General features: G+C 50.0%; 1 protein-coding gene across 1 annotated transcript in view; it reads right to left on the reverse strand.

The window, feature by feature from the left end:
- The window catches only part of EPPK1 (epiplakin 1), a 60,226-nt gene extending 44,113 nt beyond the window's left edge, over window positions 1-16,113 (reverse strand). Inside the window, exon 1 of the mRNA XM_032961375.2 lies at window positions 16,012-16,113. Within this exon, the coding sequence (XP_032817266.2) occupies window positions 16,012-16,087 (76 nt within the window). The 5' untranslated portion in view covers window positions 16,088-16,113. The remainder of the gene's footprint in view (window positions 1-16,011) is intronic.
- Window positions 16,114-18,808: the final 2,695 nt, after the last annotated feature.

Here is an 18,808-nt window from a genome sequence, read left to right on the forward strand (position 1 = left end):
GCGGGAATCGAACTCGGGTCGCCGGGTTCGTAGCGCGGCATAGCGCTAACCACTACACCACCGCCCCCCCCCCACGCATCCACGCACTCGTCTATAAATCACTCACGACGCCAATGTGCGCGATTACGGGCGCGGTGGCAATTGCATCGCCGTAATTACAACCCCGTGCGACCCTGGACGGAGGTCGCTCTGAAGGAATATCAGAAGCGAAGCGGATCGTCCCATATCGGGCACGACGCGCGACTATCCGCCTGCGTTATCCGGCGTTCCGGGAGCGACCCGGCGTTCCGGGATCCAAAGGCAGTGACCCAGTCCGGCGATCGTGACTGTGCAGCGTGACAAAAATAAATAAATATATATGCTCGATTTTAGTGTTGAATATTATATGTATAGAGTACATTATATACTACATACAACTTAAACGATTGCAATATGCAGTTGATCATCGATTATAGGGCACCGCGCGATTATTCCGGCGGCTGCTTCCAACCACATGCAACTTAATGAAACTGGTGCACGTTCATACATCACCCCGCCTTCGAGATTGGAGTGGTAAGAACGCTACGGTAAACACGGCAACGTTTTACAGGAGGATCATTATTCGTGTCTATTTGTATGTTTACTTATGCCAGTTTCACACAGTAAACAATTTTTTTTTAAACATAATATTGTCATGCAAGAATGTGCAAAAATACTTATTGGTGATTAATTCTAGATTTGAAGCTTTCGGTGACTGCAAGGATTCATACTCTTTGTTTTTTTCCTGTACATAACCTCGAGGCTCACAGAGCCTCTCCACTTGATGCAGCTGTCTTGCTGTGACTGTTCCACCTGAAGACGGAAGCTTGTGTTGCCTCCGAAACGTGATTTAATTTAGTTGTTTTATTTTATTTTAAATTTTATTGGTGATTATCCGGAGTTTTTTTTTTATCTGGCACCCCCTTTCCCCCACCACAAGCCGCCGGATCATCTCTAAATAATCGATTGAAATCGATTATAATCGAGTATAATCGATGATCCACTGCAGTTCTCTCTTGTAATTATCGGCTTCCGTGGACCCTTCTCTCCATCACGAAATGCCGCCCCGCTCTATCGTTAAGAAAGGAATGTTGGTTGTTGTTGTAGTTGTTGTATTTGTTGTTGTAGTTGTAGTCGCTGGTGTTTGACTAAAGCACTTTGCTGAGACGCGGCGGAGACTGGACGTGGGATGGAATCAGTGCCCTGAGACCCGCTCTGCGGTGCAAGGAAACGCCACGCCGAGTAGGCGAGGCAAGTTGGTGAAGTTGACTCCCAACACACCAAGAGGACGCGCGACCGAGTTCGATTCCCGCTCACGGCCAACACCAGTGACGATTATTATCGGAACCGGTCCTGGGCCACCCCTTAGGTCGACTCAGCCTCAAATGAGCGCCTGGTGCGGTCTGTAAACATCGCCGCTGGGGAGACAAAGGCGAACGGGCGTGGTGCTGGCCACTAATTTTCTCGTGTGCCGCGCCGGCCTTCATAGGTGCTTGCTAACAGCACTTGCCCCAACAGTTTGTTAAGGTTATACAGGGGATCTTTGGGGGGGCGGTGGTGTAGCGGTTAGCGCGCTGCGCTACGAACCGGGCGAGCCGAGTTCGGTTCCCGCTCACGGCCAACACCAGTGACGATTATTATCTGAACCGGTCCTGGGCCACCCCTTAGGTCGACTCAACCTCAATCGAGTACCTGGTGCGGTGTATAAACATCGCCGCTGGAGAGACAAAGGCGAACGGGCGTGGTGCTTGGGTCACCCACCACACCTCTCGTGTGCTCTTCCGGCCTTTATAGGTGCTCGCGAGAATTGGGTACGAAGCGAAGTATCTCAAGAGCCGCAATGCCACGTGAATATTGCACATTGCAGTGCATACATTGCGTCACGAAGCAGTCCGCAGAGAGCCGCATGCGGCTGCCGACCCGCAGGCCGCCGACCCCAGCTGCTCCGCAGCTTAACGGATAAGGGTCAAGCACAGAGCTGACCTGTCCGCAACGTGGAGGGCAACTTTTGCCAACTTTTCTCGCATCCGGCCGGTGTTTACCACTGCATAGGCGTCTTGCCACGGTGGCGAGATGTTAACTACCTCGCCTGGTATATAGCTGGTTCGGGGGTTCGCTCCCGATCCTGACGCCTGATTTATATTTGGAGTTTGTTTTTCTCTCTCCGTGGTCGCGTGGATTTTTCTCCGGGTCCTCCGGTTTTCCCCTCCACATTTAGAAACACGCGTTTAGAGTATTCGGCTGCTGTACATTTCCATATGATACGCCACTTCCTGGAGGTATTATTTGTGGCCTGGTCGATAAAAAAAATAGTTTAGTTTAACTTGTGACCCCCATTTCATTCTCTAAAACTTAATATTTTTAGTTTGAAACGTACGTTGAGAGTATTGGGCTGCTACTCTAAGTTTCCACACGATCATAAGCCTCTTCGTTGAGCTATCATTTGTGGTCAGGTCGCTTCTGAAAACGAGCTTTAATAGCTCAGTGGGCTCCATCTGGTAAAATAAAATAAAAATAAAAAATGTTTATAGTTTAGTTCATAGCATAGGCGTCTTGCAGTGAGTTTTCTTGTCGGTGTTGTGTTTGTGCACCAATGCCAGCCCAATCCAGCAGCAGCAAGCAGCAACCGCGCATTACCATATTCTTGGTTAAGTGATGACGTCACCCTGCTGCTCTATATAAAACCGGGAGCAAGCGAGGGCTTTACCATTCTGGCGAATTGCCCGATGATGCTGGATGTATTTACCAGCGAAACGTCGTACTCAAACTGTAAATGTGGATTCACTCTTCAACACACCGGTGGGCTAAAGTAGTGAATTATTTGTCTTTTGTCAACGTGACACTTTTTTGCTGATTGGCCGTGTCGGGTGGTGGAGGGTTACGACACATTTATAAATAAACGCGATCTAACCCAAAAACCGTTATTATGAATAAAACATATAATAAAACAAATATTTTATTATAAAACATAATAATAAAACAATATAATATAAAAAATGTATTGAATTATCAAATATAATATAATAAAAACTACTTTTTTATTACATTGTTTTATTTTTATCATTTTATTATTTCCCTTCTACGTGACTTTACCGAAAGAACCAATAATATGAATCCCTGCAGTCACGAAAGCTTTAAATCGCGCATCACCAGATTATAATTCGTTACGAATGGGTAACGTGAGCCCATGCAATGATGCCGACAGGACAATCTGGATTGGATCGTGGGGGGGGGGGGGGGGACAAATGTGACGCAATTGAATAAAGTACTGCAAGACAACCAATTTGCACCGAGTCACAGCCGGTAAACGTGGGCGAATCGATTATGCGCCCGTTGATTGATTTATTGATTCGTGTCGTCAGTTGAGCTCATCAGTGTACACTGTACAGGGTGCTTAAAAAAAAAGTTAACGCTTCTGAGAATTTGCAACAATGCCGATAGTCCTATCTAAATGTTAAAAACATGTTGAAGCACCCTGTGTTTCTATCCGCCTGCATGTACACCACACCTGCTGTCTATCCACTGCTGGATGAGAGCCTCCCCCCACCAACTCCCCCGACCCTCCTACGCCGTGCGGGTCGTGGCTTCTGACCACCGTGTTGATGAAGACGAGCAGCATATAACGTGGCAGCTTTAAAGTACTGTGTGATGGCCGCAACGGAGTCCCGAAGCAGCCTACAGCCCCGTTGTATGCAATGATCGTGGTGGTGGTCACCCAACCCAAAAGGACGATTGATGCTCAAACCTGCTTAGCTTGCTAGGTCTCACGAGATCCGGCGCATTCCCGTCGATTTGGTCACAAGCAGACGCCGCATAACTTTGCGCGATTATTATCATTGTCGATCAAGAGCTGCTCACTCAAAGGTCTCCCAGTGCGCTGATAACAACAAAAACACACACGTTCTTCAATAACAGTGGCCTTAAAAGGAAATGTCTACATGGCTGCCCAAAATCCATGCCACGTCGGATTATATTTATTTTAACAAATCACATAGGGATATTTAATTTAGTTTAACAAATGTTAAAACTGACTGCCATTAACATTCAAACGCATGATGGCTTTTCTGAGGGATGAAAATACAATATATCTGTCAGGGTAAAACACGTTATTAACTTCTTCAGCAACTGATTGGTACACGCTGCCAAATTTAACACACATGCCAAACTAATAAAACTCGTTCCGTCTTAAGTAACATTTGCTTTATATCGTTTTAATTTCATCTGAAAACGAAGAGGAAAAATAGATGTTAATGATAATAGATAGATTATTAACTTATGCAAAAATAATAAAAAAAGATAATACAGTGTTAAAGTAAATGAAATAACCCTGTGTCCTGACTTTTGGACCACCCTTTATAATAGGCGACGTTTTAAGCAATGGCCCTTCTTCACAGCAGACAGATTGGTCTCGTTTTTGGCTAACGGCGCTTCTTCATAGCATCCAGAGTGATGAAGAAGGGCTATTGCCCGAAACGTCGCCTATTTTCTATATATTTTTTCCCCTTTTAAGGCCACGCAGCGTTATTGACGAATGTGTTTGAGTAGTAACTACTCTGTGGTTCTTTCGGTAAAGTCACGTAAAAAAGAAATGTAATTAAATAATAGAATACGACGTTTTGATTACAATACAAGCAACCATCATCAGGTACAAATGCATGAGAAAACAAACCTAGTAAACTTGGAAATATAATGCAATACAACACCGAGAGTTGGTCAACACAACAGTCAACACCCCACCTGGTTGATTACGTTCTTCCAAAGATTGCTAAATTTGAGAGAGAGACAAAACATAGACACGGAGACACACAGACAGACACACAAGCAGAGAGAGACTCACACAGAGACAAACGGAGAGAGACACACACATAGGCACACAAGCTTCAAATCTAGTTTGTTTGAGTAGTTTCTTTGTTAATTGTGCACCACTGGCAAAGCAGCAGCAGAAGCAGCAGCAGCAGAAGCAGCAGCAGCATCGCTGAATCGCGGACGCCACAGTGGCGAGATGTTATTTCCCTTGCCAGGTATACAGGAGGTCGTGAGTTCGATCCCGACACTGACGCCTTTATATTTTTGAGTTTGCATGCTCTCCTCGAGGTCGCTTGGATTTTCTCCGTGGTCTTCTGGTTTCCCCCGTCACATTTATAAGAAGCACGCGTTTCGATTGTTTGGCCGCTTATAAATGTCCATGTGATAAGCCACTTCGTTAACGTATAAATACCTCAGTGGGATTTACCTGGTAAATAAAATCGTTTAGTTTTTAGTTTACTCGCTAACAGCACTTGCCACAAACGTCTGTTAAAGCAATACGGAGAGATAGTTATTGCCAACTATATATAGAAAATCTGTGGAGGGAGCTGAAGGTTCGAGTTGCCAAACGTCAGCCTCGAAACCTTAATGACTTGGAGAAGATCTGCAAAGAGGAGTGGGACAAAATCCCTCCTGAGATGTGTGCAAACCTGGTGGCCAACTACAAGAAACGTCTGACCTCTGTGATTGCCAACAAGGGTTTTGCCACCAAGTACTAAGTCATGTTTTGCAGAGGGGTCAAATACTTATTTCCCTCATTAAAATGCAAATCAATTTATAACATTTTTGACATGCGTTTTTGTGGATTTTTTTGTTGTTCTTCTGTCTCTCACTGTTCAAATAAAGCTACCATTAAAATTATAGACTGATCATTTCTTTGTCAGTGGGCAAACGTACAAAATCAGCAGGGGATCACTTTTTTCCCTCACTGTACATAGCTCAGTGGGCCTTATCTGGTAAAATTAAAAACAGGTGTTAGTCAGTTTAACACGTTGGCTTTCGCGACCAATATCATCCGTAATATAGTTTTTTTTTGGGTTAGACCGCGTAAATATGTAAATGTGTCATTAAACCCGCCACCACCCGACACAGCCAACTAGTAAGGGTTGTCACGGAAATAGAGCAGGCCAATTCGTCACTAGTACAGCATGCCGGTGTGTTGGAGATCCAAGCCACAATATTTACAATCCGAGTACAAAGTTTCGCCAGTAAATACAACTAGCTTCATCAGACGACAGCCAGATTTTAACGACACATTAATAAATAAATAACCCCTCTTATGGAACATATTTTTTTCCCAATAGTTTGAATTGTCTCTTCCGTTTGACGTAAGGGAAGTTCGCCGGACTGCACGGTCCCCGCTGGGTTTTTTTTCTTCCAGTTCACTCATCCGCATTCTCAGAGTCCGCATCTGATTTCGTGTGCAGACACAAAAAGATTCGTAATCTGACTCAAGCGTTTTTCTATCCCCCCCCCCCCATCGCGGAGGAGTTTTCAGAACGAAGGTCGCATTCCTGACATTCTGCTCACTTGCCTCCCCCTCGTCGCGGATGAGCAAACCAGAAAGCGCTCCTGATTGTCTCTGTTTGCAGCCAGATTTTACCGATACAACTGCCCAGTGGCCTCGCTATCGAGCACGCAGGCGGTACAACTGCACTAGAGCCCCACGCGCTGAAGGGGGCCTACGATACCCCGGGTCATGATGAGATGGAGGGGGGGGGTGGACAGCCCCCCCCCCACCATCACCCCCCAAATCATTCCTCGCACCAGGAGCTATACCAGTCATGCAACGCAGCTCACTTCGTTAAGTGCCTGCATGCAGTGTGTGCACCATATATACAGTGGGTATATAGTATGTACGTATGTATGCTACGCATGCGATGTAAGTACATCATGTGTGTTTATATATGGTGTGTCTGTGTATGGACTATAGGGTATCGATGTAGAGTGTGTATGATGTGTTCATATTACGTGTCCATTGCAGTTGCGTAGCTGTGGAGTATGCAGGCGATGCAACTGCAAAACATGCTCTGGTCCTACGCCCTAAAGGAAGGCTATCTGTGGTGGAGACCAGGCAGTTTCAAAGACAATGTATATATTACCGGGACATGTTTTTGTTTGCATGTTCAGCACAAGTAAGTGTGGTTGACGCAGACATGATTCCTGTTTGGTGTTTGAACATCTCAACACCTAGATTTGAAGCTTTCGTGACTGCAGGAATCCATACTCTTTGGTTCTTTCGGTCATGTCTACTTCAGCAGTTTTTAACTTGTTGTGGTTGTCCCACCTGATGACGATTGCTTGTGTTGCGACCGAAACGTCGTGATCCATGATTTTTCTACCTACGTGACTTTACCGAAAGAACCAAAGAGTATCTCAACACCTGTTTTATTGCCAGAAAGGGTAAACAACATTCTTATAATTTGATACTGGCAACAAAGGTCCCATGTAAAACTGATTCTTTTTTATTTTACCAGGCAAGGCCCACTGAACTGTACAGCTAATTTTCAAAAGCAACCTGGCCATGAATGATAGCTCAACGAAGTGGCCCATCATGTGGAAATGTATAGCAGCCAAATACTCTAAACGCGTGTTTCTAAATGTGGAGGTAAACACCATAGGACCCTGAGAAATATCCACGCGACCACGAAGAGAGACACGCAAACTCCAAATATACAGCAGGCGTCAGGGTCGAGATCTAACCCACGACCTCCTGTATACCAGGCGAGGTAGTTAACATCTCACCACCGTCCGGTCACCAATTACTGTCCAATAAAAAAAAACCCCATCACGTAAAATGTGGTATTTCATTTCACTTGTAGCTCGGTAACGTATCAAGTCTCGTTTGGTTGACCTGGGTTGAACGGGGCATTATTTGCAGCGAGTATGAAATACGTGGCCCCTAGTGTGGACGAAGAGGACGTCAGAAGCGACTTCACAAGTCGTTCCGTCACGTCCTCTTCTTCCATGGCCCTTCTCTGACACTGGGCGATGGGCCGCGAGCGACGGAGCTGCGCCGAGCGCGCATTTCGTCAACTCGTGACGTGACACCGACGGAACAACAGTTCGAACGTAATTGAAAAAAAAAAACTCGGAAGAGTTGCGAGCAGCGACAATGCAGTGCATGCGACGTGATTGCTAGACAGCAAAAAAGGGCAAAATCGTGACCCAGGGTGCGGTCCTCCCATCATGCCGTGCGTGTGACGACGTGACATCGCCACGTGTATAAGGCACACAATCATTGCTATCGGCCACCCACTCAGAGACGAAATCAGCACCGCGTCCCAAGAAGCTGGACTGTCGAACTAATCGAGGAGCTCAACACATTCGTCAATAACTCCGCAGCCTTAATAGGAAACAAAAAACAAATCTATAGCAGGCAACGTGTTGGCCAACGGCTGTTCTTCACAATGTGCTATGAATCCGGGCCACTGCCTGTACACCCACTGCCAACGCAGAAGCAGCATCACCAATGCCGTGCCTTTTATTAATCAAGCAACGATTATTATACCGAGTGTCGGTTCGAACTCCCGGATATCGCGAAAATACTTGGGAACAAATAATGTCTGATGTCCGTTCCCACGGGTGCCGCTGGACGGAAGGTGATGGAGGAGGCCTGTAGGGGCCCCAATGCATATTCAAGGGTGTTATCGACCGAAATAGGGGAGTCGATTATAATTTGTAGGAAATTATCGTTCCAGCTCTCGGTCATATGATGTGCGGCAGCAGATGTACATCAATTGTTCTCATTGTTGCAGCAAAGTAACTCGCGCTGCCAGACGCAAATGCATCCCAATGCTCCGAGGCTAAACGCATCATCAGTGCGCTGGCGTTTCTTGTTAACTTTTATATAAAAAAAACTTTTAAAAGCCATGTAAAATACCTTCTATTGTTGTATATCCGCAGCACGGTTATGTGGAGATAAAGTCAAATCTAAAAGGGTAGATTTTGCCCAAGGCACACACACCCCGTCCCCTGCCCCCGGGTAGGAATGCACACGTGTGTGTGGGAGTTGTGTGTGGGAGTTGTGTGTGAAGGGTGGTGGTGAGCGCACTGCGCTACCAACCTGGCCACCCGAGTTCGATTCCCGATCACGACCAACACCAGTGACGATTATTTTAACCGGTCCTGTTGCCTCCCCTAGGTCGACTCAGCCTCAAACGAGTACCTCATGCGATGTGCAAATATTGCCACTGGGGAGACAAAGGCGTCTGGGCGTGGTGCTGGCCACCCACCCGTCGTGCGCCGTTCCGGCCTTCATAGGTGCTCGCTAACAGCACTTGCCCCAACAGTCTGTTCAAGGCTTTCTAGAGGATCTTTGTCGTTGAGAGTCGGTACGCGCTGCGTTAGGAATCTGGCGACCCCAATTCGATTCCCGATCACGACCTACAACAGTGGTGAATATTTGAATCGGTTCTGCCCACCACCCCCCTCCCCTCCCCCCCCCCCCCTGAGGTCGGTGTGTAAACATCAGCGCTGGGGATACAAAGGCGGCAAGGACGAGGCGCTGGCCACACATCACCCCGTCGTGTTGCTGTGCCGACCTAAATAGGCGCTCACTTAATTGCACGTCCCAGCAGTCTGTTTACGACCTGACGGGGAATCCGTGGGAGGGCGTGCACACGTGAGCGTGAGGGGCAGAGTCGGAACGCGCCCAGAGATTAGGATCAGAGAATTTAAGACATTCTCGTAGAATTAAGTAACACCCACTCCTACCACCCACACCTAACCCACGAACGTACATCGAACCCACGAACGTACTTCGAACCCACGACGCACACCTCATCCACTCCTCACCCGCACTTAACCCATTACCCATCACTCACCACCCAAATGATCATTACGCGAATATGTAGGGCATTTAAAACGTACGTGCGCAATCTTGGGAAACGGCCGTCATAATTATTGTGATCATCCATCATCATCCATCATCATCCGTAGTCGTCGTTGTGCCTTAAGCGTGGGCGCTTGTCCCTGCTGTCTTTAAACTAATGGCCACGAACACGAGATCAGAGGTGGCGCAAGATAGCAATGGGGACCGCGATTTAAACTGACAGATAGCATTTTGCATACAACCCAGGGTGACAGCCCTCCGGCGGTGGGGACTGTGGTTACAGCGTGGCGGTTTGCGCGACGCGAGTTCCACTTCCGCCAAAGTCTCACATCGGCGACGAATTGCATCTCTGCTCTTAACCGGATCCGCACGACGCACGGACGACGCGGACATCCGACGCGATAAGGCGATGCCCAAGTGGAGGATCAGAAACTCTCTGCACCCTCCCGTGCGCGCCCTGTGGCCACGATCGCCAAACCATGGAGCGAAGAACGTCGCACTGACAAAAAAAAAGATGCCCGCGAAGACGGCGAGTGAGTAGGTGTTACCGTGTCTGCAATTCACCATCAAATCAAGCAGGCAATACTTATGCATGCCTCCTTCCCGTGGGTGTCCCTTCAAGTAAATAGTACCAAAAAAACGTATTTTGTACAGATTCTGAAGGCCACACGGCTGTCTGCGGCATCGCGGCAGCGATTTGCTACCCGCTTCGCCTGGTACAGAAGACGTTCGTGGGTTAGATCCCGACCTGACGTCTGTAACGTTGGAGTTTGCATATTCTTTCCCGTGCTCGCGTGGAATTTTTTTTTATCCAGGTCCTCCGATTGTTCCCCTCCGCATTTAAAATCAATGTGCGTGTCGAGTATTTGGCTGCTATAAATGTCCACCTGATAGGCCACTTCGTTGAGCTGTCATGTGTGGCCAGGTCGCTTCTGAAAAAGAGTTACGTAGCTCAGTGGGCCTTACCTGGTTAAATAAATAAACAAAAATAGTTTAGTGTTTTAATAGTCGAGTCTGGGAGTGTACGTTATAGGCGACGTTGCTTGTGAAATCACTGACACGTGGCGAATGGGATGCGTGCAAAATACTTTTGCTTGGAGGGACAGATACGGGAAGGAGATGAATTATTGTTTATTTTTGTATTTCGTTGTTTACCTTCTCCACAACGACGTTTGTGGTTAGTCTGCGCAAAGTTAATGGGAGGGGAGAATGGGGACAGTGTCAGCGACGTGAACTTTCTCAGAATCAGAACCTTTATTTACATTGGAGGAATCCGATGTGCTATTGAGCTCTTTTTCACATGCGCCCAGTACCGGAGTCTAATTTCTATATAATTGAAATATGTGATTGCATTACAGGTGTCACCTTGTAACCTGTATACAAATAGTACACCTCAAAGCAACGCATCACTTGTACCTGAAGAACATTACTCCAGTCTAGTTCCGTGACTTGAATGTCATTACACACATTCATGTCACTGGCCCCGGTGGGTGGAGCAGGAGGGGAGGGGGGTAAAAGAGGGTGGTGAGAAGGGGCATGGTTTGAGGAGGTGAGGGTGAGCCATGATAATCTTCATATCTGAAATATATCATCACGCAACCTTCCCGTCAAGAATGCACTGATGGTGACGACAATGATTTTAGACCTGCATGAGGCTGCTGGCTGGGGTTCCTGATAAGGCGCTGTGGTGGTGGGGGGCACTGGGAGGTGGTGGGGGGCACTGGGAGTTGGTGAGGGGAACTGGGAGGTGGTGGGGGGCACTGGCAGGTGGTGGGGGGCACTGGGAGTTGGGGAGGGGGCTGCTCTGCAGCAGCAGATCGCAACACAGACACCGGCACAAAAGGCTTTTGTTTTGTACGCGATGACAAGAAAAGTCCATCAACAGTTCCCGAAGAACTATATCGTGTTCCCTCTTGTCTCTCGGGGTCACCACCGAATGGATTTGAGCAAATGTGAGCGACCGACTGGTAGCAGCAGTTATAAAGGCAACTGAAGGTCTGCCTCGCCTTGTTTAGGGCGTATCAGTCCGGTATAGTTTCCTGCTCACTGCCGCAAAGTCTGCCTGGTACAATGCATGGTCCAGACGTGAGCAACAGAGCTCAGACACAACGCTCTGAAAGGCGGCGGGAGTTTCTGAAATGCGGACGAACCGGTCTATGGAAAACTCCGCCTCTGCAGCAGAGCTCCGCGATGGGGCTCCACAGTACGACTCGATAGCAGAGCTCCACGGTGAAGCTCCACAGTACGACTCGATATCAGAGCGCCACGGTGGAGCTCCACAGTAGGACTCGAAAGCAGAGCTCCACGGTGGAACTTCACAGTACGACTGGAAAGCAGAGCTGGACGGTGGAGCTCAACAGTAGGACTTGATAGCAGAGCCCCACAGGGGAGTTCCACGGTGGAGCTCCACAGCACGCCTCGATAGCGGAGCTCCACAGCAGAGCTCCACAACACAGCTCCATAGCTCGCCCGGTCTCTGCCTGTGAAGTCCCTTTCGCTCACCGCGAACGCAGAACAACCTCGCCCGCGGTGATCGAGCGGGTCTCCAGAGTTGACCCCTTGGCCTCTGACCTCAACGCTCAACCACAAGCCCCAAGTCCGACCCCGGGTCGCCACGCTTGGCGTCTCCCCATTGAAGCCGCACAGCATCTCCGCTTCTCGCGCGTTGTCTACAACGAGTGGAGAGGGCTGCTCTGGGGGGGGGGGGGGCATCGCGCACGCCCTGTCGGAAGTCAATTGTATATATGATGAAAGTGCACCATGTTGTGAGCGCATCATTGATAAATGACAGTGAAAACAAGTGAGAAAACACCATCTCCTCGTAAAATAAATCACTGACGTGACACGTCCCCCTCCCTGTTCTCTGTGAGCAGTGGGAATAGTACGAGCAGTGGGAATAGTCAAGCAGTGGGAATAGTCAAGCAGTGGGAATGATCCAGCAGTGGGAATAGCCAAGCAGTGGGAATAGTCAAGTAGTGGGAATGGCCAAGCAGTGGCAATGGTCAAGCAGTGGGAATGGTCAAGCAGTGGGAATGATCCAGCAGTGGGAATAGCCAAGCAGTGGGAATGGTCAAGCAGTGGGAACGATCCAGCAGTGGGAATGGTCAAGCAGTGGGAATGGTCAAGCAGTGGGAATGATCCAGCAGTGGGAATGGTCAAGCAGTGGGAATAGTCAAGCAGTGAGAATAGTCAAGCAGTGAGAATAGTCAAGCAGTGGGAATGGTCAAGCAGTGGGAATGGTCAAGCAGTGGGAACGATCCAGCAGTGGGAATGGTCAAGCAGTGGGAATGATCCAGCAGTGGGAATAGTCAAGCAGTGGGAATAGTCAAGCAGTGGGAATGGTCAAGCAGTGGGAATGGTCAAGCAGTGGGAATGGTCAAGCAGTGGGAATGGTCAAGCAGTGGGAATAGTCAAGCAGTGGGAATGGTCAAGCAGTGGGAATGGTCAAGCAGTGGGAATGATCCAGCAGTGGGAACGATCCAGCAGTGAGAATAGTCAAGCAGTGAGAATAGTCAAGTAGTGGGAATGGTCAAGCAGTGGGAATGATCCAGCAGTGGGAATGATCCAGCAGTGGGAATAGTCAAGCAGTGGGAATGGTCAAGCAGTGGGAATGATCCAGCAGTGGGAATAGTCAAGCAGTGGGAATGGTCAAGCAGTGGGAATGATCCAGCAGTGGGAATAGCCAAGCAGTGGGAATGGTCAAGCAGTGGGAACGATCCAGCAGTGGGAATGGTCAAGCAGTGGGAATGGTCAAGCAGTGGGAATGATCCAGCAGTGGGAACGATCCAGCAGTGAGAATAGTCAAGCAGTGAGAATAGTCAAGTAGTGGGAATGGTCAAGCAGTGAGAATGGTCAAGCAGTGGGAATGGTCAAGCAGTGGGAATGATCCAGCAGTGGGAATGATCCAGCAGTGGGAATAGTCAAGCAGTGGGAATGGTCAAGCAGTGGGAATGATCCAGCAGTGGGAATAGTCAAGCAGTGGGAATGGTCAAGCAGTGGGAATGGTCAAGTAGTGGGAACGATCCAGCAGTGGGAATAGTCAAGCAGTGGGAATGGTCAAGCAGTGGGAATAGTCAAGCAGTGGGAATAGTCAAGCAGTGGGAATGGTCAAGCAGTGGGAATAGTCAAGCAGTGGGAATGGTCAAGCAGTGGGAATGATCCAGCAGTGGGAATAGTCAAGCAGTGAGAATAGTCAAGCAGTGAGAATAGTCAAGTAGTGGGAATAGTCAAGCAGTGGGAATAGTCAAGCAGTGAGAATAGTCAAGCAGTGAGAATAGTCAAGTAGTGGGAATGGTCAAGCAGTGGGAATGGTCAAGCAGTGGGAATAGTCAAGCAGTGAGAATAGTCAAGCAGTGAGAATAGTCAAGCAGTGGGAATGATCCAGCAGTGGGAATGGGCAAGCAGTGGGAATAGTCAAGCAGTGGGAATCCCTCACCGACACCTCACATCCCTCCCCCAGCACAGTCGGTGTAGGCGAGAGCTGTAGGCGAGTCAAGGCTACGAGCAGTGGCGGTATGAATTTGTCATTCTTAACGTTCCTATCCTGTGCTGACCTCATTCTACCCCCCCCACACCCTCCCCCCCATACGAGCCGCGACCTCTCGACCTCGTCCCAGGGCAGTGTATTGATGTGTTGGTGACGGACGGAGAGGTCACAGCGGTAGTAACGAGAGGCATGGGAGATATCCGAGGCGGGCACGTGGAGCATACGACAACAGATTGTGGATGGCCGTGGGTGTGTCCACGTCTTCTCGGCGGTTGGTTTAACTGGTCACAAACACCGCACAAACACAAAGATCCCCTGTTGTAGTCTTGGCAGACTGTCGGAGCAAGTGTCGTGAGCGAACAGCTCATGAAAGCGGGCAACGGGACACGAGGTGGTGGTGTGGCGAACATCACGCTCGGCCTCCCCAGTGCCGATAATTACGCACCACACTTGGTACTAATCTAAGGCTGAGTCAACCTACGGGATGCCCACGACCGTTTCAAATATTCCCCACTGTTTTAATGATCGTGAACGGGAATCGAACTCGGATCGGCTGGTTCGTAGGGCAGTGCGCTGGCCACTACAACTGCCCCACGCACAAACGCACGCACTACCACCCCCCCCCCCCCCCCACATTCACACCACCACACTCAGACCACAAAAATCACACCACCACACTCACTACACCACACTCACACCACCACACTCACACCACCACACACACCACCACACTCAACCACCATACTCAGATCACCACACTCACTACACCACACTCACACCACCACACTCACACCACCACACTCACTACACCGCACTCACACCACCACACTCACACCACCACACTCACTACACCACACTCACACCACCACACTCACACCACCACACTCACACCACCACACTCACACCACCACACTCACACGACCACACTCACACCACCACACTCACACCACCACACTCACTACACCACACTCACACCACCACCACACTCACTACACCACACTCACTACACAAGCACACTCACACCACCACCAACTGGCCAGCAGCAATGGTAGATGTGAGCGCTAGCTCGGTGTCAGGTGTCAGGTGTGGGTTCCTGCAGGTGAATGGCCGCCAGGTGAGAACCGAGGGAGCCTTGCTTTGAGTTGCGACAGAGTTCGGGTTACAGGTGAGCAGGCAGCCAGGTGTGCGCACTTGCAGGTGTGTGTGTGTGTGGTAGGTATTAAGGCAGGTGTATAGCTATACAGGTGTAGAGCCAGACAGGTGTGTTTCGTGTGTCGGTGCTCTCTAAGGTTAAGGTCTTTTGATGTGTAGGCAGGTGTGCAGACACACTGCGTAAGGACAGCCAGGTGTGCCGACACACAGGTGCGCAATCAGCCAGGTGTGCAGGCACACAGGTGCGCAACCAACCAGGTGTACATGCACACAGGTGCGCAACCAGCCAGGTGTACAGGCACACAGGTGCACAACCAGCCAGGTGTGCAGGCACACAGGTGCGCAACCAACCAGGTGTACAGGCACCCAGGTGCGCAACCAGCCAGGTGTGCAGGCACCCAGGTGCGCAAACAGCCAGGTGTGCAGGCACACAGGTGCGCAACCAACCAGGTGTACAGGCACACAGGTGCGCAACCAGCCAGGTGTGCAGGCACCCAGGTGCGCAACCAGCCAGGTGTGCAGCTGAACAGGTGCGCAACCAGCCAGGTGTGCAGGCACACAGGTGCGCAATCAGCCAGGTGATCAGCCAGATTTGCAGGCACGCGCATGCACAACCGACCAGGTGTGCAGCTCGGTGTGCAGGCACACAGGTGCGCAACCAGCCAGGGGTACCAACTAGACAGGTGTGACCCCAGGTGTGCCGGGGCGGCCGTACCTTGCTTGGAGAGGATCTTCCCGTCTATGATGCTGGGCTGCGCCTCCTCAGCCTGGGCTTCGGGCACGGCGCTCATGACGCCGGGAGTAAGAAGCGGGGATGCCGCACGCACGCTCGCTCAACACGCGTGTTTGTGTGCGTTCGACTGTGCTCCAGTGTGCGCCCTTTATACGAGCGAGGGGGGGGGGGAGTTCCCGAAACCGCGGGGGTGGGGGGGGGTGGAGCAAACCGACCTCAGCGTCAGAGCCAAACTATGCGCGGGGCGAGGAGGTAATGCGGGGTGTGGGTGCAGGGAGTGCTGGGAGGAGACGCCCGGATTAGTAGAACACCCCACACCGCCCCCCAACTTTCTCGCCTCCGATGGCACCCCCCCCCCCCGTCAAGGGGAGCACTATCACGGAAGGGGCGCGGTGTGGTCATAGAACGAGCATAGAAGGAGTCTCAGTTTGGAAGGGGTTGGGGGGGGGTCATGGAATTTGGGTCCATAAAACTACAATCCCTGCACAGATGACAGTGGCAGCGTTTGTTTAACGTCCACAGAGACCAGAGGAGCCGCTGAGAGGCGCGCGCACTTCCACTCCTGGCCGCTGGTCTCCACCGAGTGGGAGAGCTGGCCCCGTGGGGTCGTGGGGTGGCGAAGAGTGGGGCGGTTGAGATGGAAGGAAGACGCGAATGGAGTAGCGAGGGGAGTGATGTGTGGCTGAGCGTTGTGGCGGAGAAGGGGCGGGCGTGAGGTTAAGCGGTTGAACGAGTTGGTGGTGTTTGGAAGAGAAGGCTCGCGACTGATGTGACTGGGAGGGTTGGTGGCGATGGACGGAGTGGTTGTCACTGTTGGCAGGAGAGGGTGAAGGGAGAGTGATGGGGGTTGAGACGAGGCGGGTAGGGAATGTTGCGGCGGGGAGGGGATGGTGTGAAGAGTGGGGGTAGCCGATAAGGAGGCGAGGAGTGTGGTGGCCGGAGGTGCAATGGGTGCTGCCGAGAGAGATGGCGTGAATGATGGAGATGGTATGAATGGTATTTGTGTGGCTGGAAGTGCTGACATAAATATTATGGCTGGGGAATAAAATGTGTGGGTGAGCGTGATGGTGTGGCAGGTACTGTGTGGTCTGGCTGCAAGATGTGGGTGGCGGTTGGAATTGGCGAGGCTGTCGGAGATGGTGTGGTTGGAATCGGTGTGGTTGAGACATGGTGTAAAGTAGTATTGGTGTGGTTGAGAGATGGTTTTAGTGGTATTGGTGTTGCCTGGATAGGGGTGGCCGAAATAAATGGTGCGGTTGGGTTTGGTGAGGTGTGGTGTGAGTGGTGATGGAGTGATTGAGAGGTGGTGTTAGTGGTACTGGTGTGGTGAGATGTGGTGTAGGTGGTGGTGTGGTTGGGATGGTGCGAGTGGTAATGGTGTGGTCGCGAGATGGTGTGAATGGTATTGGTGTGGCCAGGAGAGACCCCATACTTTCATAACATAATTAACGTATTACTCACTCCACTTATCACGATGCGTCCACCCCCCCCCCACACAATTACATTAGCTTATCGCCTAAACGTGTTTGGATAGTTTCCACATTTCATTGCGACGTAAATCGGCGAATTTTCGTTGCGAAATTAAATACAGCACAATCCTACGAATTACGGCCACGAAACTTCCAAAACCCCGTGCAATCTTTGCTCGTGCCTTCGCTAATTATCTTAAGTGGCCGTCACTTCTCCGATTGCTGCACCCAAGGTCTAGAACTCCCTTGCCTTACACATGCGCTGTAGACTCTCACTCCACCACCCCCCATCTTTAAGATGAAGCTTGAGACCGTTTCTCTTCAGATCAACCTTTGCCAATACACCGCGAGAGTAATTAATTGCATCTTTACATGCCTATAAATATGAAATATGGCCCGAAATGCACCCGATCTCCTCCATCGGCATCTCCGGAAGCTAAAGCAGGCTTCGAGGCTGGATAGTTGCTCGGATGGACGAGCAACACGCACGACCACGGGCGTTGGAGGCTGTAAAGGCGCGACGTTGTGTGTGTGTGGGGGGGCAGCAAGAGGGCGGTCGCGGCGAAATCAATGTGCACCGTACTTCCACGCTCCCACGTCCGTGCCGGGCTGCCATCACGGATGCGCACTGGCTGGGAGGCCCGAGGCTCCACATCCAACGTCTCCGATTGACAGGCTGGAGGACTTTGCCCACTCCCTCTCTCCTCTTTAGTCAAGGTACGCCCCGAACAAGCGATTCGATGTCTTCTTCTATCCCCTTTTAGCCTTTCTACAAATCCTTCGGATGCAGCTGTTACATTTCTATTGGTGGCGATGCTGCGGCATTTGGCAGTGGTTGGTACAGGCGCAAATAACACAAAACATTCTAGATTTGAAGCTTTCGTGACTGCAAGGATTCATATTCTTTGGTTCTATTCGGTAAAGTCACGTAGGTAAAACAAATTAAAATAAATTGAAATAAAATGAAAGAAACAATTAAAACACGACGTTTCGGAGGCAAAGCAAGCTTCCGTCTTCAGGTGGGACCTTGGTGCAGCAATTTTGCTGTGACTGGTCCCACCTGAAGACAGAAGCTTGCTTTGCCTCCAAAACGTCGTTTAGTTTCTTTCATTTTATTTCAATTTATTTTAATTTGTTTTACCTACGTGACTTTACCGAATAGAACAAAAGAGTATGAACACAAAACATGTCAGGCGACGATGAATTTCATGGTAAACGGGCCCTTCTGCCTTTTAAGAGGGTGTCATTGACGAAATGTCTCGCAGTTGATGTATTACGATTAATGGCAGCACCTGAAATGAACCGACATT

The sequence above is a fragment of the Petromyzon marinus genome, chromosome 27 (genome assembly GCF_048934315.1).
Source record: "Petromyzon marinus isolate PM22_M1 ecotype Great Lakes invasive population chromosome 27, UKy_Petmar_22M1.pri1.0, whole genome shotgun sequence".
NCBI classification, from domain to species: Eukaryota; Metazoa; Chordata; class Hyperoartia; order Petromyzontiformes; family Petromyzontidae; genus Petromyzon; species Petromyzon marinus.